The sequence below is a fragment of the Bombus vosnesenskii genome, unplaced genomic scaffold (assembly GCF_011952255.1).
Source record: "Bombus vosnesenskii isolate JDL3184/JDL3185 unplaced genomic scaffold, Bvos_JDL3184-5_v1.1 scf7180000013882, whole genome shotgun sequence".
In the NCBI taxonomy this organism is placed as follows: Eukaryota; Metazoa; Arthropoda; class Insecta; order Hymenoptera; family Apidae; genus Bombus; species Bombus vosnesenskii.
This window is the reverse complement of record NW_022883263.1, coordinates 3876-26425: the sequence shown is the minus strand read 5'-3', so window position 1 is coordinate 26425 and position 22550 is coordinate 3876. Positions and strand designations below refer to the sequence as shown.

General features: G+C 42.4%; 2 protein-coding genes, 1 non-coding gene and 1 pseudogene across 3 annotated transcripts; 2 read left to right on the top strand and 2 right to left on the bottom strand.

The window, feature by feature from the left end:
- Positions 1-1141: 1141 nt before the first annotated feature.
- LOC117239032 lies at positions 1142-1247 on the bottom strand. Its single transcript, XR_004494333.1, has one exon. It is a non-coding gene; the product is annotated as a U6atac minor spliceosomal RNA (small nuclear RNA).
- A 1389-nt stretch (positions 1248-2636) lies between these two features.
- Positions 2637-4320, top strand: LOC117239027. Its single transcript, XM_033504282.1, has 3 exons — positions 2637-2929; positions 3141-3649; positions 4103-4320. The coding sequence occupies exons 1-3, from the start codon at positions 2637-2639 to the stop codon at positions 4318-4320; spliced, it is 1020 nt and encodes a 339-aa protein (XP_033360173.1).
- Positions 4321-9384: 5064 nt separating this feature from the next.
- LOC117239026 lies at positions 9385-12311 on the bottom strand (annotated as a pseudogene).
- Positions 12312-20669: 8358 nt separating this feature from the next.
- Positions 20670-21674, top strand: LOC117239025. The gene has a single exon (XM_033504281.1). The coding sequence runs from the start codon at positions 20670-20672 to the stop codon at positions 21672-21674; it is 1005 nt and encodes a 334-aa protein (XP_033360172.1).
- Positions 21675-22550: the final 876 nt, after the last annotated feature.

Genomic DNA, 22550 nt, shown 5'->3' with positions numbered 1-22550 from the left:
GGTGCCTCGAGCTGGCCTCGTCCTCCTCGAGGATTCCGTGTTCCAGGCGGCGGTGATGTAACTCGCCGCGTTCTTCAGGGATCTAATGTAGGTCCCCTTGAGGTTTGATGACGTCGTCGCGACATGCATTATCTCGGACACGTGCATCGTCAGGCCCGCGCTGATGTCTGCCGGGGAGCTCGTCCTCACCTGCGCCCCTAATTCTTTGGACACCTCCGGGGTTGTGGCTGCTATTCTCCTCTTCTTCCCCCTGGATGCCGCCGAAGCCGAGCGCGAGGTGATCGAGGCGGCCGAATCCTCGTCGTCGGACCTCGCTCGCGCCCGTGATCCTCCTGCCATCGGTGACGTGCCATCGTCCAGCATCGCTGGTGCCAGAAAGACGCCCTCCGGCCTGTCCGCGGCTCTTAGCGAGCGTCTTGTCACCCTCTTCGGAGATTCCTCCGCCGTTTCCATCATGTTGTTATCCGGTTGTCCTCCTGTTGTCCTCCTCCTGTCTCCTGTTCCATCGCCAGGCGTAGAAACACGTCCGGGGGCCTGGCGGTCCACCCTCGAACGGCCGTGGTCGCGAGATGTCGACGCAGTGGGCCCCACTTCACTACCCACGGCTGCGCCGGTACTGGGGTATCCCTCCCTTGCACCGTAAACTTTGTTGTTTACGTTTTCAATATCCATGTTTCTTATTTTGGTTTTTAGCCGAGGTCGTCAACGATGTGTCCTGTCCTGGTGCCGCTCACTCTTTTTCACACCCTGATCCGGTCAGAACTGGTGCAGGTGTGCCAGGGAGCCCCTTGTGATGAGGTGGTGAGTGGTCCTGACAGGCGTGGGGCCCACTAACTTCTCGGAAATTCTCCGCACCGGATGGGCGAACTGGCTAGTGCCGCGGACACCGGCCAGCCGCCACCCGACTATAAGAAATATCAGATCCATCGGTGTTTCCCAGGGTAGTCCTGTGTCCCGGGGGCTTCTGCCTGCCTCGTGCTCCTTGGATAGTCTCAGAAAAATGGCTTCGGTGCGCCTCCTCCTTCCTCTTCGTCAGCGCCCGCCGAACGGTCACCCATCCTTGTCCGTGCCACAGCGACCGTTGCTTAACCTTCGTGATCGATGGGAAACTAGCGTTTCCACCGCGGCTAAGCGGGCGCTGACAAAAATCTGGTAAGAGCCTCCGAAAGGCGACCTGTGCCTTACCATTTATATGTGTTCCATCCTTATCTAGGGGAGTGCTAAACGTCTCTCCTTTCATACTACACTCTTTCTCGCGACCTGGAACGGCTCCGACCTCTTGACCGCCAGTGTCGACGCGGACGGTGGTTAATGTTCATCGCGCTCACCTCGGCCCTTAATTGGTTCATTTGGTCGTTAAACGTATTAAAAAGCGCGAGCCAGGGAGCCTCAGCCGGTTCCGCGTGCGCCGGATGGTCCGCTATCGTTGCTACCTGCAAAGTATGTCCCGTATCTCCTTTGAACTCCTCCGCGATGAGGTCCGCTGATCGCATCGTATGCGCCTGATGCGGGCGGCGAGCTTCCTCAGATGGTGGTAAAATTGGGACGGTTTCCTATCGCCCATTTCTTCACTCTCCACCAACTATTTTACGCCATTGCTATCCGAGTCCGTAAGGATGCGAATGAGTTTATTTTTTAATTTCACATACCGTCAAGTGGCTGGCGGATCCGTCATAACGCCCTCTACCTGCTGGAGGAGCTGGCCGTCGAACCTCGCCTTATCGAACGTAACGTCCGCCGCGTCTAGTTGCGTTTTCAACAATGCAAACCAAACAGTAATGTTGGAAGGTTACAGCGGAAGCATTATAACCGCGACACTACCCGTAGCCTTAACATCTTTCGTAGTCGCCATCTTAATGTTTTCTATCACGTCGGGGTCACCAATGTGGAGGTTGTTTACTCATGTTCAACTCACGTCGGGGTTACCAATTTGTAGATGTTTATGTGTAGAGGGCGGTTGGTCAGCTAATGGATCGCTAATGACTCGTTAATTAGATCGCTGATAATTCGTTGATAACTGGTTGATAACTGCTCGACAACTGACTGTAACTCATTTCCTTGCGATCGCATCCGTTTATTTATACTTGTTGAGATATATATAGTTTTCTGTGCTGGACTGGGTTAAATGTGTAGTAGAGATGCTTGTATGTGAGTGTCGGTGTGTGGAGGTGTGTGTGTGTGCGCGACGTCTTGAAAACAGATGAGTGTAAACTAGTCAGTCGGTTAACAGTCGGGTATGGAAGAAAGTGCTGAGACGCGTGCAAGTGTGTATCGATGAATATATGAGAAATCGTCCATGAAATAAATATATTACTATTTTAATATGAATTCTCAGTGTAAATTTAGTGTTCCTATAACATTATTTCGGCTTCAAAGATCCACAATTCTCAACAATACTGGTCGGGGCAGAACCGGAAAATTCGAATTCATCTACGTTTGACGGTTGCACGAAGCGGCGACATTGTTTTGCCCGGAGTTTATTTGTTCGTACATTACTTGGAACCTAATGGTCTTGATACTCCGAAGCAAAACAACAACATGATTTTAATTGTTCTCTAAATCATGTGCCGCTATATATTATAACCTGTTAACCTCAGTGTTATACTAACTCAACCACCTCTATTATCCTAACAGAAATGAGGGAACAAACAATCACGAAAGAAGAATTTTGGACATTCATCGCAGTTATTATAAATATGGGGACGATGCCAGTGGCCAATATACAAGAATATTGGTCAAGGCACCAAGCAAGCCACATTCCATTTTATTCCGATACATTCACAAGAGATAGATTTACGCAAATTTTTCGGATGTTACATGTGAGAATAGTTTCAGCACAAGGTGCTAACTCTACAACATGTTTGCAGCTAATAAGTGGTTATCTTGATTATATGAACTCCAAATTTTTGAACTATTTTATAACGAGCGAGTAAATTTCCGTCGACGAGTTTGATGTACAATTCAAAGGTCGAATTTCGTTTATCACGTACAAGCCGAAAAAACCCAACAAAACGGGGTATGAATCTATACATTAGCAGATTCTAATACTTGCTGCGTTATCAGAAACTACAGTTGTTATTTTACTTTTCAATTACCAATTCCGAAATACAGCCTCTAAACTATCCGCACTTACTTTGCAGAGAGAATATTTATATATTCCCGGGTTTTATTTGCGGAATTCTGCCTTATTATGAGAGCCTTACAACACAAACATTGATAAGACCGGACCTTCCAGTATCCACTAGAATTCCATTACACTTGTATATAATGTTATTGAATAAAATACCCAGATCGCAAAGACATCATATGTTTACAGACCGTTATTACACCAGTTACATTTTGGCTACTGAGTTACATAAATTAAAATGTTATTTGACCGGCGCAATATTGATAAATAGAAAAGAGTTGCCAGATGGGATAAAAAAACTAAATCTGAAAAAAATACCGATGACAGCTTATCGCATGAATAATAATTTGATTCTAGCGTGGAAGGATAAAAGGATCGTCACATTATTGACAAATTGGCATAATGCAGAGATGGGTATTGTGGAAAGAACTTTCCGCCATGGAACTTGGACTGTCGTCAAAGAAGCTATTGTAATTATAAATATTACATCAAGTTCGTGGGAGAAGTTGATCGGGCTGATCAGTATGTTGCGACATACTGTTTTATGGGAAGTCATTGAAGTGGTAGCGCGAGTTATTTTGTGGGGGGGGGGGATTTCTTTAATTAATTTATATATTCTATATAGATTAGTAAAAAAGAAAAAGAACGAAAGGTCACTTAACCACCTGTGATTTATAAAAACTTTAGTAGATCAGTTGAGAGGACATTTTCGACAACCGCGAGATCGAGCTTCGACGTCGACTGCTAATTGTGATGAAATTCGGTTAAATGGAAACTTCCATGTAATTTTAAGAGAATGGTTAATCAGAATACGAAGAATCCAAGGCGAATTGGATAGATAACAATACCTTGTGTCACTATAGATTTATGTACAAATATGAATATTAATATGAATTCTCTCCGGCAAAATAAATACGGATAGTTTAGAGGCTGTATTTCAGAATTGGCAATTGTAAAGTGAAATAACAACTGTAGTTTCTGATAACGCAGCGAGTATTAAAGCTGCAATCAGAATGCTTGAACGACCTAACATTACCAGTGATATGTGTCGAAGTTTAGTGACATGTATCAAATATAGCAGCACCGTAACAAAAGACAAATTGCAAAGAATGCAGAATCTTGTCAATGTGCCCAACCAAATTGATAACAGAAGTGACAACAAGATGGAATTCTACATATCAAATATTCAATAGACTAATCGAACAGCAATGGGCTGCAATATTAACTTTGTCAACATTAATATTATCATTTTGAATTATTAACAGATTTAGAGTGGAATGCCCTTAGCATAATTGCACCCACTTTAGTGATATTTTTCATACTCACAGAGGAAATTGATAGAGATAAAATAAATTTGTCTAAAATAATAGCCATTAAAAAACAATTAACAATTCCATTATATACATCCTTCGAATATATTTACCTTGCGACAACAACTAATATATTGTATGGATTATTACACAAGAGCTGTTGAAGATAATAATTTTTATGTACTAAATACATTATTGGATTCGAGGTTTAAAATTCTGGCCGCAAAGCATTGATTCAGATGACAATATATCGCTTTGGTCGTTCTCGATACCGAAGTCAAAACTACAAATATAAATGTCTCTAGGTAATCTGCAACTGCGATTGAAATAAAAAATTACTTAACATCGACATATGTAAGTAAATAGTAAAAGAGATTCCAATATAAAAATATTAACAAATATCCTATTTCATTTTTTACTTGAATGCCCTCAATGTTAATAAAGTTAATTAATTCTTTCAGCCACCTTTCGGGACAGGAATATAGTATCCTTGTGAAAGTGGAAGAAGGATATAAGTTCGAAACTCTAGACACTTGGCGATAGTTATGCAAATCCTCGAACAGGATATATCGAAATTCAATCTCTGAGTTGAACTCACAGACTATTATACAGTCCATTTTAAAAGTCGTGAACCACTAAGTACTAGCAACGCGACAGGCAGATTAAATCTTAATGCTACAAATGAACTTTGGAATATATATATGTCGGGTTTACATTAGAATTAGGGTTAGGGGCGTGAAACGAATCTTCGTTTGGGTTACACGTTGTCGTTATGTAATAGAGAAGACATTCACTAGTGCAAATACGATTATCATAGAACCGGACAAGTAACCGTGATAGTTAGGTACTCGAGAAACTAATGACAATGATCCCAGGTTCAATAAGGAATCCGCGGTCGACGGAATGATAGATGAACGTGCTCACAAAATCTAAGTCGGACGCGTAATATTCACTGGTCGTAAAGGGTTACTCCTTTCATCAATGAGATCGCGAGCGAGAATGCCTTTCCCGTCCCGATGATGCCACAGAGGAAAACTATAATGGGGTGTGTCCAAGGACACGAGATCATCGGATTCGTCGAGAAAAGCCTTCGTTCAGAAAGTAAGGGAAATTGGCGTTGCTGCTAATTGGTCAATCTCCATATCGGTGGTTAGAAAAAGATGTTAGCTGTCCTCGAGGGAAAGTTGCTAGTGGGAGACGCCGCTCGTTGAAAAATAGGTCTCCCCTATTTTCCCGTAGTTGGGACAAAGACTGTTTGTCTGTTTGAAGGACTTTAATTGGCTAAATCTTAAGATTTATAACGGGCCCTCGGACTAGCTGAACATGTACTGCGGAGACGCATCCACATCTGGCAATCATCTTACTCGAAGAATAGGGTCTGCGTGTGGCGAGATACGGGACAGAGACCGTTGGAAAGTTTACTGTCGAGTGTTACAACTATTTCCTTTTTAAGGAGAGCTATAGAATTACTCCATGCCTTTGTTAGACAAAGCGTTCATCCCGTGACCGCGGCTACGTTCGGCGACTGACTGTCGCCTCGAGCCCAAGCTCATTATCACAACTCTCGAGCAATTACAATCGGATTGAATAACTACAATTGTTCAATTACAGCTACAGTAAACTCTAGGTTACAATGTTGCGGGATTATCCAAAATTCCAAAGACTCCGGTGTTCTTTCATCTCCGACATATAAATCTAAATCATAGTTATTTCCAAATTTCTATTTAAATTGGAATTGCTAAAATCCGTCACGTTCCCATTTATTAATGAGCCCAAAGCATTACACTCACTTCAAGGCAAATTGTTTACTACATCCTCCAAATAGATTAATAAGTGTGCAGTTATATGGTCTAACAAATCTGTAAATATACCCCAGCAGTGGTTGCAATTATCGTATATGACTTTGACATAGGATAGTATTTCTTTTTTGCTTTTAAGAATACATCTTGATATGGATATATTTGAATGTAAATAATTATAGTCTCTTTTCGCTTGTTCCAATAATTAATCACGTTGTTCTCATAGTTGCGCATCAACAAATATCGAGAGAAATTTCAGACTTGACAACTGTTTTCTTTCTTGGTGAATACTCCAATAACTTTTTCTATATCTTGTCACTCGCTCAGGACATTCTGTAATCTCTTTCAATATTATTGAAGCATCCATCTAGTCAGGAGATCTTTGCTTTTCTTGGGTAACAAATATTAATTCGCCAATATTTGTATTTTCACGGAGGCCTGTCTTTTGTCGTTTACCACGTTCCTATAAATTAGTGAAAGATTTCGTTGTCTATTCAGGTCAAGATTTGCCAACGGGTACTTTTACTTTCCTTAGAGCCAACTTTCTTATCTTATTTTGAAAACCTGTTCCTTATAACTTATAAACAACCATCTACGTTCAAATTCATATTTTATGTAAGATATTTTATGCTGAAACGCTCGGCGTACTTCTTTCGAATAATTTCGAATTCTCCTGGTTGAGCAAAGTGTTCTCGAGATACTTAAATTCTTTCATGAATGTTTTCATTTGTGCGTTGCAGCAATATATCAAATAATTGCTTCCGCGTCATCGGTTTAATTCCCGATGGGCCCGCACTTTGCATGTATCGAAAAATTTGCTGGCAGTTTTGTACTTACATACACATATATACATATTCTCGTTGAATAATTAACTGTTGGACGATCAATTCCTTATTCATACTGCAACAAACATCATAGTCTCATCCTGTAACAAACACCCTAATCTATGTTTCTCCTTCCTGAATCATTCCGAACTTCGACCCTTTTTTTCTCGTCATTACTCCCTGAGCATATTAATATTGCCCATATTACTCATCCTCATCACTAGACTATAAGAATCACTTCTCCGTGATAGACCAGAAGAGAATTCGGTACTGGCGTGCAGTTTCCCGTTACGAGTAAAATCTTTTATTTTTCAACGCGTGTCATTAAATTTCGGTAACACTCGAGTACTAAAACTGGAAAATCTAAATCACGTGATAAATGCTTTAAGTGTATACCACGTATAAGAACACTGAAATATAACATAAATATAACCGGAGAAAACGCTTAAATATGATTTTAATAAACGCAGAACAATTATTCACATCAAACACAAACCGTGCGAAACTATATGTATGTAATGTTGTAATAATTTTGGAATCAGGCGATCGATTTGTGAAAACTCAATCGATTTTCTAAGTCTTCTTCCGCACCTCCTCAAAACTCCTCGCTTCTAATTTCTTCTCTCTTTCTCCTTCTAACTTTTAACTTGCCTTTCTTCTTCTTTGTTCAATCTTCGCTTCTTGAAACCTTGTGTTATTCTCTGTCCTAAGTCCCCGTCCTTCTCTATTTATACCGTTCGATCGACTCCCAGTAAACACAGGGAAAGTCAAACAGTCGGTTAGTGTTCTAAATTCTATGGAATTTACACCTGCCCTCCTCGTGCTGACACCCCGTGTCAATTCCTTCTTGGTGATTACCATCTCCATAAGGAACTAATTTGCTCGCATGGAAACAATTCCCACCACATCTACGATTATCATCCACTTCATAGATTGTGTTCCAAATCCTTTCCAGAATTTTGAAAGAGCCTTTCCGAATTTTATCCAACTTATTTTTGTTTAATTTGTTACCATTATGAACGAAAACCATATTTTCAATTTTGAATTCGTGTTCTCTTCTTGTCTTATCATATCGTTCTTTGTTGATTATGAAATTCTTCATTGAATTTTGGAATGCCTCTTTTCTGTCATCTTCTAGGTTTATCCTATTTTCAATTATTCCTTTAGGGACGATCTCAATTACCTTTCCATGTAGCAAATGATTCGGTGAGAATCCAGTGACACTGTCTGGGGTTATTATATTTGTCCACACATTCATCTGCAACTTTTGTCCAGTTTCTCTTTTTATTTGAATTAATTTTACATCGGATCCGGTTTACCAAGGTTTGATTTACTCGTTCATTTGAAGTTGGGCAGTCTGTTGAAGTAAAAATTAATCTGATATCTTTCTCTCTCATGTAATCTTGGATTTCTTTGGATGTATGATAATTACTGCGATCGGTCTGCGAGAATAATTTTTATGGAATCAGTCTTTCCCGTTGAGTTTATGAGTTTTATAATATCCTCTGAGTGCTGCGTTTTTGACGTGGACATGAAAACGACCCTTGAAAAATGATCAATGAGAACGAGCATGTACTTTTTGAGTAAATTTCTATTGGAGACCCCTGCAACCGTATCGAATGACATTATTTCGAAAGGTTTTTTTGCTGGTCCCAGTTGAGACGCGAGAACAGTTTAGAAAATTTGCCGATTATCCGATCCACATTTGTAAAATAGTAAAAGGGTCAAATTGTATTCAAAATATGATTTTTTCCAGTGTGGCCAAAGAAATCATGAATCGTTTTCCGATTTTCGTGTGACATTTTTAGTATTTCCAATACTTTTCCGGTTTACTTCCTGATCCTGAATTATTTCTTGCCTTGTAATAAGATTTGCCACTTTCAGAACATCTCCTTCATTTTCAGAGTTTTCTAAAACAAGGTTCCTAGAAAGTGAATCTGCTTCAACGTTGTCAACGAATTTGTCTGTCCACATGTATTCAGTGTTGTTTATCTTTTTTCTCTCCCGATCATTCTTTCTTTCTTCTTTCTTCTTGAATATTATTTCTCCTTCTTTGTGATTTACTTCTTGAGTAGTACTTAAGTTTTCATCTTGTCTTAATTTGAATTTCTTTATGGCATCGAATCCTAGGGTAAGGTCGTATGTGAAGTTATCGTTGCGTACTACGAAAACATTTATTTCTTCTTCTATTTTATTTATCTTCATTTTAAGTTTCGTCCGGCTACTCTTGAAATCGTTGCTACTGATAGTTTTGAAAATACTCTTATGTTCGATTAGATCTGCTTTTATTTCATCGATATTTTTTTTAATTAATATAGCTTGAGTTGGCTCCAGTGTCATAAACATCTTCAAACTTCTTTCTGATTATTGATTATAACTCGGAGTTTTATCAGTGGTTCGTACTTCGCCGGGCATTTAGTTATTTTTTCGCTCCCACTCTGTGTTATAGACTCCTCGTTTTCGGATGTAAATATTTGAGTTGAATTTACTTGTTTGAAATTCTTCTGAGCACTTTTATTTATATTTCTGCATACTTCCACGGGGTGGGATTGGCCAAGAAAATTCAGCGCTTCGCAAACCGGGTACGGTTGTTTCTTGAATATTGGATTTGAATTTCTGACAGGACGTACACTTCTACTCTGCATTTCTTTTTCTTTCATCTGCTCCTTATTACTGAAATTTTTCTTATGATACGCTTCTTCATACTGCCCCAACATTCTAATGAAATCATCCGTTGAATGTATCATTTCTTTGTCGATTCTATCTTTAATTTGAATAGGTAGCCCAATGACGATTAAATTTATTCTTGTGCTTTCCGCCGTCTCTCTCTCTATTTCCAATATTAATCGTTCTTTTTTTTATGGCGTACTTAAGGAACTCTTGTTGGTAAACACAGTTTTAGAAATGAAGTTTTCCAATCTTCCCAGTTGTATTCTTTATTCTTTAACGTCTTTGTTTGATAGCATTCTAGTGCTATTTTTTCCAAATACATCTCCAAGCACTTGATTTCTTCTTCTCATTTTGGATTTTTAGTTCTTCGCACTCTGTTTCACACTCTGATATCCAATCTGTGGCTTTTTGTGTTCCATCAAATTGTTTTAAGGTGAAGTTTGTGTATTTTCGACCAATCGCCGGAGACGCAATCGCGAGGAAACACGTCAACGAGAGTCGTAAATTCCCGTTACGATTATAATAATCGACGTCGCGAATAGATCGATCCCCAGATTTCCGTTGAGATAATAGGGGTGGTTGAGGTGGTATAACGCTGCGATTAACAGGGTTATAAAGTTTATATTTCCAACACTTAAGAGTAACACTGAGGCGTTCTTATAAGTTAAGTATAGTTAAATAAGCCGTAAAATGAAAAAAAAAACAGCCTGAAATATAATATATAATAATTTAAACAATGCTATGAATATTTCGATAGAAGCTCGTTGATGACGCAATTTCAACTGAATATAAACTGTTCGGAATTTTGAGTGGCTGTCTGTTTATGGCTCGGACGGGCCCTATCCGTTCTTTAGGAAATTCCGAATTACGTGTCCTCCCCGAGCTATAAACTTAATGGCTTCGAGGTGCCGATTGGGGTTAGGTTATAATGAACTTACGACTCAGGGGGTGTCGGAGCCCCCAGATCCCGTCGGGTTCTCACTCGGGACGCGTTCGAGAGCGGACGTGTTGACGGGTTGCTCCCACTAGCCGGGTGTATGTACGAGGATGTAGGAGTGTTTTAGTTCGGTGTAATTCTAATAGGTTATAATGGGTTAATGTGACGAGAAGTGTAATAATAATTGCAAGGAAGCAGTGAAATGAAATTAGGGGTATGAGTGGACTGAGGTGACAGGAGAACGCATGGGAGTGGAATATTGTTGGGTGATGTGGGGGAGAGTGAGCGTGTGGCAATGGTAATAGAGTTGGCGGGTATGATGATTGGGTGGGTGAGCTGCAAGACGATTGTTCGTAATTGGGTGGTAATATCCTCACTGAACAAGAATAAGTAAGTGGAGGATATAATAGGAAGTGTGCGAGAAACGAACGGTTAGTAATCGTTAATTTGAATTTATCCATTATTAGCGACCTGGGATAAAGTCAAATAAACAATCAGATAAGGCCCCATTGACTATAATGGCAGATATTCACGCGTCGCGGAATTTGTTACTTATATACATACGTGATATTGGATATTTACAATTAAATAAATAATATTGTTAAGTATGAGCACACACGTGCACTTTGCGTGACGATTCTATATTTTTTGTAGAGATTATAGTTGGGTTTATTAGCGGGTGAAATAGCATCTAGTGTAGAGAGATTTATATGCACTCGCGATGGCATGACACGTGCGAAAACCCTAAATGCGTAATAATTGTGCTATTGTAACGTGCACGTGGATAAAATGGACGCCATTATGTCTTGGTGACGCGGACGATGGAGAAGAACGTTGCGCAGGTGGGGTAGATCGCTGCGCTGACGTGCGGCGTCGCCACCTTACAGGCAACGTCAGTGAGCATGTACAGTCGGCTCGATGTAAGTTCCTATTTTAAGGAATAAAGTCGGGCCGGCTACAGTTCTTATACTTATATTATATTTGTATACTTTATTTATTTATTTGTTTACACGAGCCGAACTAAGTTCTTGGGAATCAATAAATAAGTAATGGTGTGCCGTGTAATGAGGAGGCTGTAGGAGTTGCGTGGCGATTAGTATGTTGGAGTATGTAGCGGTTGGATGTAATGCACCACTTTAATATTTTAATATTTTTATTTATTTTATTTTATTTATTTATAATTTTGTATTTATTAACTAGTATTGCTTTATTTGTTTTATTTATTTATTATCTATTATTTTAAATTATTTACTAACTTACTTATTTATTTATTTAGTTAGTTATTATTTATTATTTTATATTTATGCATTTATTTATTTATTCTTTGTTGGTTATTTATTTACTTCTTTATTCATCTGCCTACGTGACTATTTATTTCATTTATTTTATTGATTTATTTTATTATTTATTGCTTCTTGTTCATTATTTAGTATATATCGTTTTGTATTTATATATATTGTGGCGTTTGGGCGCGCATCATCGGGTCTTTAGCCGAATGCAGGCGTTAGATTGACAAGTGAATCGTAGATAGCACAATATTACTGTATTTATTACTATTAGCACAGTATTACTATCATCTGATTGGCTTATTTGTTGACGACCTGGCGAGTTTATGGACAACGATTGGATACTTTCGGACGGCATATGGGCAGCATGTTGACGACTTGGCGATGTCTATGGACTATTTAATTATATAAATATGGACAAGGTGAATAAAGTTAACAAACGTACAGCGCAGGGGGTTTCGGAGCCCCCAGGCCCCGTCGGGGACACGAGTGGCTTACCAGGCTCGACCAGACGGTCATCAAGTTACTGGAAGAACGGCGGGGAGGTGGAACCCCAGGCACCCCCTTGTGCGGTAAGAGCTATTGGGGACAAGGAGAAGGAGAAGGAAAAAGAGAAGGAGAAGGGCAAGTTGAAGAAGGCGATATTGGGAGGAGAGAAACCGAGGATGGTTTCGGATGTAAAATTGAATCAGAGTGTGACAATCTCGGTTATTCCGAGGAAAGATGGGGGGGGAGGGGAGTGAGGATTTCTGCCCCTTTAAACCGAGAAGGAGACTTCAGAGGAGTCTTACGATTAGTGAAAGGACGGAGGCAGGAGTGGTCGAAGAATCGGAGGGCTCCTTTGGAATTAGAGGGAGCGACCACAGTACGTCGGTACAGGGAAAGGACTGGCCTACGCTAGAATGCTAGCCAGGAGGGTGGTTGAGAGGAACGTCAGCGCGAAATCTACGAGATCGGCTATGGTTAGCGAAGCCGATGATGGTGCAAGAGACGATACGCAGACGAGCGACGTTGATGACGAGGACGTTTTGATTTCCAGGGCTGAGTTGAAAGAGCTCACGCAAACCCTGGCAGGAGCGGTTAAAATGTTCAACGTGGTGATGAAGAAGTTGAAATTGCACAAAGATAAGGATGAGGGGATAAGGGAGATAGGTAGCCTGGTGAAAGGCATCCTGTCATCCTTGGAGCAGTGTGGGGATCACAAGGAAAGAAGAAGAAGGAGAAGGAGAGAGCCTGTCGAGGTTAAAAAAGGGCAGACAGGGCAGAGATGAAGAGGGAAGTGACGATAGCTAAGGGCGGATACCCAAAAAGAAAGATAGTATCGCCGGCTGAAAATATCATAGTTGAGGAGTATAAGAGGCTCCGAAGAGGAGAGGTCACATACGCTGAGGCGTCTGGGAGGAAGATCAGAGCGATAAGGGGTGACTTCAGCGAGGACTCCGAAGGGTGGATGAGGGTAGAAGAAAGGGAGAGGGAGAGGAGAGCTCCCTTAGAGCAAGCTACACCGATGATGCGTCCGGGAAACAACCGGCAGGTTGCTGCCGAGGAGAGAGGCGTACTAAGAAACAGGAGGAGGAAGGAAGTCATTCTAATTAAGGTGGAGGAAGGTTGCGAATGGCGCCCTGTTTATAAGAGGATAATGGCGGTGAGGAAGTTCATTGGAGGGAGCCACGGGGGTACGTAGGGCGAGAGCGGGCCACACCCTCACTGAATTCGACAGGACGGTGGTGGTTAGCGAGACGGCGGCCAAATTGAGAGCCGCTTTGAGTGATAGTACAGAGGTGGCCGCTCTGGTGAACAGGGCGACCCTACAAATACGGAACATTGATCTCCTCACAAGCGGTGAAGAGCTGGTGGAAGATATCAGGTCGCAGTGGGGAATCAAGGAAAATGTTAATGTAGAACTCAAATATATAACAGCGGCACCATTGGACACGCAAGAGGCGATGGCGGTCCTCCCGCGAGTAGAGTGCCTAGTGATGAGAGAGAAAGGAGGCTGAGAACCGGACTAACAATAGCTTTTGTTAGGCAGTTAACTAATGTTCAGCGTTGTTATAGGTGACACATGTTGGGGCATGTGGCGGCAAGGTGTACTGTTGCACGTCCTGGCAGAGAGTTGTGTAGGAGGTGCGGCAGCGCTGAGCATATCATGAAAGAGTCCAATAAAGAGCCGACATGCGCATATGTGTTTGAATCATGGTGGCATAGATGCAAGACATATAACGGGTTCGTTGGCGTGCCCTATGGTGCGCTTAGGTGTTACGAATAGACGGGGGCCCAATTAGGGTCTTACAGATAAACTTAAATAGATGCAGGTTTGCGCAAGGCCTGATGATGCAGTGTGTATGCGAAAGCAGGGTGGACATAGTGGTCATCTCCGAGTCCTATAGGCAGTTGTCTTATCGGTTTAATGACGAGGGTGGGGATGCATCGATATGGGTCACTCTGTTTAATAGAAAACATGCGGCGAGCGAGACCCTGATAAGAAATGTGGGGACTGTAGGAGTCAGGGTTTGTAACGTGTTTTGCGTCAGTGGGTATTGTTCCCCTAATAAGAGTAAGGACCAGTTCAACGATTATTTGAAGGAACTGAAAGGGATCATAAAGGAAGGGATGAAAAGAGCACCGGCGGTTGTAGTTGCCGGTGACTTTAATGCGAAATCCTAGTGAAGGTGGCGGCTCTAAGATGGAATGTAGGGGAACATGCCTGCTGGACGTTATAACGAGGAACTAGCATATACCTATTAGGACGACAGGAAACTATTCCTTCCTGAGAAATGGAAGGAATTCGCCAGGACTAGACCACTTTTATATTGAACATAAATTTAGAGAAAATATTAAGCGGGTGACCAGTGGCGCCTTCAAATACTTGACAAAAGAGATGGACGTAGAGGGTTTCTTAAACAAATTTGACGGAGTCTATGACGAAAATGGTTTTAAATTTGACGAGACGGCATGCGGCGAACGACTGCAGAAGTGTCTGGAGCATACGTGTGCCGTGGATTTGAAGAGGAGATACCCGGCGAGTGCGAAGAGGTACGCCAACTATTGGTGGAGCGATGAGCTCGCTACGTTAATGAGCGAAACTCTAAGAGCTAGAAGAAGAGCTCTGCGTGCGGTGGCGCCCGCAAAGATGGCGTCGAGTTCCCGGTGGCCGAATTCAATGATGCTAGGAGGCGACTGAAAAGGGCGATCGGGCGTAGCAAGGGGGAGAGTTGAAATGGTTTCTGCGCCACCTTAGATCAGGATCCATGAGGCAGGCCGTATCGTGTAGTGAGGAAGAACATGATGCGGTTGGCGCCAATGGAGCCCCTTGGAAGAGATAGAGTGGAGGGAATCCTGGATGACCTCTTTGTCACCAGGCAGGTACTGCGACCGCCTACGCAGGAAGAGACATCGATCCTGCCTGGCGAAGAAGGAGGGTTACTCATCGAGGAAGTAGACTTGAGGATGGCCGTAGGGAAATGCGATCCCAGGAAGACGGCTGGAGTGGATGGGAATCCTGGCACTGTCGTGATGTTATTGGCGGAGTAAAGACCTAGTGTACACCTGACAGTGCTCTACGGAGTAAACACCTATGGAAAAATACCGGCGTTATGGAAAGAGGCTAGGGTGGTACTAATACCCAAGCCTGGCAATGATCCTGCGATGTTATCAGCGTATAGGCCGATTAGCATACTGCCTGCGTTGAGCGAGGTGTGGGAGCACACGCTTAAAATGCTCATTGTGAGGAGCATTGGTCAGGATCCCTTCTATAGGGACCAGTATGGCTTCAGGAGAATGAGGGGGACTCATGAAGCCCTGGAAAGGACGGTCGCAGTTGCTGAAGAGTGCAGAAGGAAGGGCCTGGTGTGTGTTCTGGTCGCCCTTGATGTGAAGAATGCCTTCAACACGCTAAGGTGAGAGAGCATATTGGAGGAGGTTCGAAGGAGACGGCTACCGGGACGGCTACAGGAGTTGTTAGGGGACTTTTTGACTGAGAGGAGAATACTGGTGCACTGACGGGACGATTGCACCTGGCCAGGGAGAAGACGGAGGTTATCCTCTTAACAAAGAAGAGGCCTCCTCCCTGGGAAGAGACACAAACAGGGCGATTATGAGAAGGGCACAAAGGGCGGTGCTGATTCGTACGTCTACCGCCTACCGTACGGTGTCACATGGGGCACTGTGTGTGCTTACCGGTGGCATGCCGATTTACATCAAGGAATGGTTGCGGTGGAAGCAGTATGGAGTGAAGGGGGGGATCAACGAGAGCTCTGAAGAAATGGTACATGTTGGGGAAGAAGGAATGAAGGATTTAGAGACGGAGGCAGAGGACAGGTGGAGATTGGAGTGGGCGTTCCACAACCCCTACAATTGGACTAGGAGACTGGTAGAAGATCCGCTGATCTTCTACAAAATAAAGAGGAGGATCAACGATTATACGATGCAGATCCTTACGGGATACGGTATCTTTAACTGATACCGTCATAGGATCGGTAAAGAATCGCATAGCAGTTGTTGGGATTGTGGTGCGGTGCTGGATGACGCCGAGCATGTGCTCTTTTGGTGCCCTAGATGGACGGTGGAGAGAACGGGGTTGGAGGTCGAGATCGGTGAAGATTTGATATTGTAGAATCGGGTCGTTGAGAAGATGACCGCGGAGGAACGGTTGTGGAATAGGTTTTATGAATTCTGCACAAAGGCGATGAAATGTCGGATTTCTATAGAAAGGGGGATGGAGGTCACAAGAAGAAGGGAAGGAAGGAGGAGAAGAAGGACCAGAGTCGAGGAGAGAAGATACATAAAGATTGGGCACGTTGTGTAGAGGCCAACCCGAAGTAATGTCGAATGACTGTAGCGGGTTGATACCTCGAGTACCGTAGCAGAGGGAGGTCATAGTGGGTATGACGGTGCCATCTGGCCGAGTCCCACATAACCTGGTGACGCGTGTCACTGGGTATGCGTAATAGCATTTTCCCCTCCTAGCGCAAAAAAAAGATTCTGGTGTACCTGCGTCAGGCGAAGGAGATTTTGATGTCTGTAAATAGGTATTGAATAAGGTTTTAGTGAAGAGGATTATATTACTTGCTTACTCACTTAGTTTATGTAGTAATTGGCCATCCACATAGTACTGTAGTTTAGTTTATCTTTAGATTAGGCTATTTCATTATATAGTGATGAGTTAGGTATAGTGACTATATGTTATCCTGACAAATAGATATTTATGTGTATATTTACTTCCTACTCACTTATAATTATATATGGGGGACGTACTTACTTTAGAGGCAATGACAAACTAGTTGATGATTGCGTAGAAAGCTTATGTAAGTTAGCGGAGGGTAAAGATCTCTGCAATGAAAGCCTGGTACTCGGTGCAAATGCTTACACAGGAGGTTTATTATAAGTGATATCTGTGGTGATTTGGATGATTATAAAATGGAGATTTGCTGGCGGGCGTGAGGTGGTGCAGTATTTTATAACTCTGATGGAGAAGTAGGACGCAATGTGATGGAGAAGTGTCAGGCAATGCAGTGGCTGTAGGAGGTTATGTGGAGACCTGTAAGTACTATTCTTACTTTATTTATGTTAATTGAAATAAAAAGGTCTAAGAGAATATTAGAATATACGCGTTCATGTTGCGTTCGACTCTGCTGTCATCATTTTTCTCACCATATACGCGGGTTACGGAGGGTATTTCGCTTTGTCATTATAGAACTAACAGCACACTGAGTAACATGTAATGTAAGATATTCACGCGTTGCGGGTAATGCATAAGCGATAATGGGATTTTAGTAATAATTGATGTTCACTAAATACGAACATACACGTGCACTTCCTGGGAACGCTTCCCTATCCGCCGTAGAGATTGCAAGTTCGGGCGGATATGCGAGTAAGATTTGTTTTTTAAATTATTGTGGAGTTATTATAACACTCGCGATGGCACGTCACTTTGTGAAGCGGTAAATATGCGAAATAGTTTTACTATTAAGACGCGCACGTGTGTAGAATGGACGCCATTTGCGTGACGGGTAGCGTTAGGACGCATGCGTTTGCGTGGAGCGATGCACAGGTGAGGTGGTTCGCCGCGTCGATGCGTGGCGTCGCCACCTTACGGGCATCGCTCGAGAGTATGTTCTCAACGTAAGTTCCTATTATGAAGGAATAAAGTCGGTTCGACTGTTACGTCGCACGGAGCATCCGCACCCTAGCCGACGTTACCTGGCAGCCAGCGGCCGACCTACCTTCTTCCCGACCCTCAATAAACTCAAGGACCCATCATAAAACCTCAACTTCTAGCTTAATTACTTCCACATGTTGCCAAGCAATCTAAATGTCTAGAAGTATTTTCGGTTTATGTCCGGATTTAGGAAAAGTCCTTGAGTTTATTAGGCTCTTATAAATCATGGAAAAAGCAGGTAGACTGGGAAAACCCAACACATGTCCACCGAAAACGACTGGGTTTTTCCCAGAAATGAAATCACCCCCGACCCACCTTGTTGGGAGACTTCCTCATCCCCGTCTGCACTAGCATGGGTCTAGCCAATCGGCATCGCGGACGTTTACCCTCACTTCATTGACGAAGGTGTGAATAACGAATCCGCGTTCTTCGTTCAAAGGGCACACCCACATCAAGCTTTCCCTCGGCAAACCCTAAGAACGAAGAGCCAGTCTGGATCCATCATCAGTTCTAGTCAGTCTTCACAAAACATTAGCTTACGTCAGTCGTCACCAAGGATCCACTCAACAGTCGAATAGAGTCAGTCGACACAACACATCATACGCGACAACACGAACAGAGTCTCAGGTTGTACTCATTCGTAGTCAGTTTATATCAACCATTCATTTGTATTACAGCGAAGTTGTTGGATTGTGCAAATATATAATACCTGTTAACAGCAGCGTTATATTCAAGTTAACTACCCTTATTATCCCACAAGAAATAGGGGATCGAACGCTTCGTGGCGTCGATTAGTCAATCGTAACGGGAATTTACGACTCCCGTTGGCGCGCTTCTTCGAGATCGCGTCTCCCCACGAACGTGCGAATTTACACGACTAGAGCTCTATTTATAAATTACCTTATTTTATTGTATTTTAATTATTTTATTACTCGAGCCGAACTTCCTTTGTAAATAAATAAGTGTAAATAAATAATAAATAAATAAGTAATCAAATAAGATTTTATTTGAGTTGCGTGGCGACTAGTATGTTGGAGAATGCAACTGTTAGGTGCATTCTTTTAATTATTTATTTATTTATTTATTATTTATTATTTTGTTATTTATTATTAGTTATTATCTATTTATTTATTTATTTATTTATTTATTTATTGGTTATTTATTTAACTATTTATTCACGTACTTATCTGATTATTTATTATTCATTATTGATTATTTATTTATTTATTATTGCATGTTGTTTTACTTATTATTATTTAGTTTTGTTATCATCATCCTTTATTTATTATTTTATTATTTATTTATATATGTAGCGATTTACGCACGCATCATTAGGTCTATTATTAGAACGACAGGCGTTCAGTTTGATGAAATGCAGATTATAGTTTTATATAATATTATTTAGTTCTAACACATTATAGTTATATGTAATTAGGGTTATTATGTATCTATATATCAATTACTAACATGCATATTACGGGTAGCTTCGTTGACGATTTGGCGAGTTTTTGGTTTATGATTGGATATATTCGGACGGTTTTTGAGCAAGGCTGATAACGACTACGGCTATATCCACGGACTATGTACTGAAACAATAACATGGATAAGCTAAGTAAAGATAAAAAACTTACGGCGCGGGGGGTTTCGGAGCCAACAAGCCTCGTCGTGTAGCGTCCCAGGCTCGACGCAACGGTCATCATACGACTGGACAAACGACGGGAGGAAGGTCGGCCCCAGGGCCTCTTCTCGTTCGGTAAATACGACCGGGGACCATAACAGCTGCAATGAGAGTGACGGTGAAGTTGCGAGTGGCAGCGCGAAGAGGAGTGAAGGGAGTAAAGGAAGTTCTCGATCACCCAAGAAGAACACAAAACTTCTTGAGTTTAAAGACGACTTCAACGAAGTGATGGAAAAGAAGGACCTGGGAGGAGGATCATCCAGAATATAAGTAGCGATAGGGTGCTATCGAGAGTGATGGGGTTGCATCAGGAAGAGATAGTTTTCTGGCTCCCATAATGAGAGGAGTTAAAGGTAAAGAAAGTACATTTATGATAACGTGGTCCAGTATCGCCGCGAAATCAACGAGTGAAACAGCTGAGGGTAACTTCTCCGAAGGGGATGTGTCCATGTCGGAAAGCAGCTGTAGCGCCTCGTCGATCGCAGGAAAATTGAAAAGGCTGAGAGAGAAATGAAATTGGCGCCAAAACTGCAAGGAGGGTCGAGAAAACTCTGGAACTAAAGGTGGAGAAGTGTGTTATTGTCAAGCCTGCTGAGTTCGAGGAGATGATAGAGCTCATGAGGGGAGCCTACGAGGATCTAAAGAATGCGGTAAGAAGATTACACCTCATCCTCAAGAAGGATCTGAAAATTCATGAGCTTGCTTCTGCGGCTAATAGCAAGACGGATGAAGCACGGGCCAAGCTTATGACGACAGTAAATAAGAAAGGAATGAGAGATAAGAGATGAGTGGAGAGACCTGAGGAAGAAGAGGTATTCACACAAATTTCCCCTTTGATGGAGGAGACAGGAAGAGGAAATGGGGACAGCAGAAGAGGGATGTCCTCAGAATCCAGAAATAAAAGGAACACGGTTTCTCCATTGAAAATTAAGGAAAAAGAGATCAACAAGAGAATAGGAAAAAGCGATACCTCTTATGTAGAGGTATGTGGTTCAAAGAGGAGGAGTGCTATGGACACTGGACATGTTGAATCCTGCGAATCCGGAGACGAGTGGATGGTCCAAATGAGCAGGAAAGAGAAAAGGAGGATAAAAGAAAGGATAGGATATGACAAAGAGCTGCTGACGCCTACCGAGAATCGAGGGCCGAAGATGCTGAGAGCTCGTAGAAGGCCGGAGGCCATCCTTATTAAAGTAGGAGAGGGTAAGGAATGGCTTCAGGTATACAAAGATCTTATGGTGGCAAAGGATGTTCTTAAGGAAAGCTCGGGCATTCGTAGAACAAGAGCTGGGAACATCCTGATAGAAATGAGGGCTGGCAGCGAGGTGAAAGTCGCTGCCAATAAGATAAATGAGCTTATTGGCGACAAGGTGCGAGCGACGCCTTTACAAGACAAGGTGTCGGTGGAGATAAAAGAAGTGGATCTCCTGGTGAGTAAGGAGGAACTCGTCGAGTTCCTGAAGAAAGAGTTAAAAATTAAAGAGATCGAGAAATTGGAAGTCAAGACGATGAGAAGGGCGCCGTGGGGCACGCAATCGGCGATCATTGTTCTGCCGAAAGCGTACATCGATAAAGGCGATGATAATATTAAGATTAGGACGGGCCTAACCATAGCCACGGTCAGGGTGTTGCCCAATGTGACCAAATGTTTTGGATGTCACATGTTCGGGCATACTGCAAACAAGTGTAAGGCTGTAAGCCCAGGAAAGGAGGTATGCAGAAAGTGTGGAGGAAGAGACCACACAACAGTAGGATGCCCCAATTTACTGTGCTGTGCGATATACAGCAAGGAGACGGGTATTAGATTTGGCCATGTGACGGGGTCCCTAGCATGCCCCAGTTATAGGAAAATGTTACAACAAGGTAGACAAGGGAGGAGATGAAAATCCTCCAGATTAATTTAAATAGATGTAGGATGGCGCAAAGTCTAATGTGCCAAAGCGCGATCGAGGCCAGACCGGATGTGGTAATAACATCCAAACCGTACAGGCAGTTACCTTACTGGTATAATGATACTAAGGGTGATGCTTCGATTTGGGTCACGCAATTCAATGGTCGAGTACCGGATGAAACGCTTCTGTACAGGAAGGATGGACTAGTGGGTATTGGTGTAGGTAATATCCCCTGTTTCAGTGGTTATTGCTCCCCCAATATCAAGATACAGGAATTCATGATGTATATAAATAAGCTTGCATCGGAGATAAGGAATCGTGTAAGCAGAAACAAGAAATTGATTGTGGCTGGCGACGTTAACACTAAGTCCACTTGCTGGAGAGGAGAAACCCCAGATGAGCGAGAAAGAATTTTGATGGATCCCAATGCGATTACGGTGTGTTTCCTATAAGGCTAGACAATGAGTGTACGTTTTATAGGAACGGAAGAACGAGTTGCCCTGATATAATCAGTGCAACAAACAAAGTTAACGACCTCCACGTAAGGAGTAAGGTTTTAAATGCTTTCACAGCATCGGACCACCTATACATATTTCACAATTTTAAAACACGGACCGTAAGTGATCGAACTAAATTCTTTAAATACGTGACGAAGGGTCTTGCACCCGACATATTTTTAACTAAATTTGATGAGATCGCTACCGTAGAGAATTTTAATACGACGGACGACGCGGACAAGGCGGAAATGTTACGGAAATGTATGGTGGAAACATGTGACAAGATGCTGAAGAAGGTGAGCTGTACGACAAACAAGAAGTACAGCAACCATTGGTGGAATGAGGCGATCGTAGAATTGAGAACACAGGC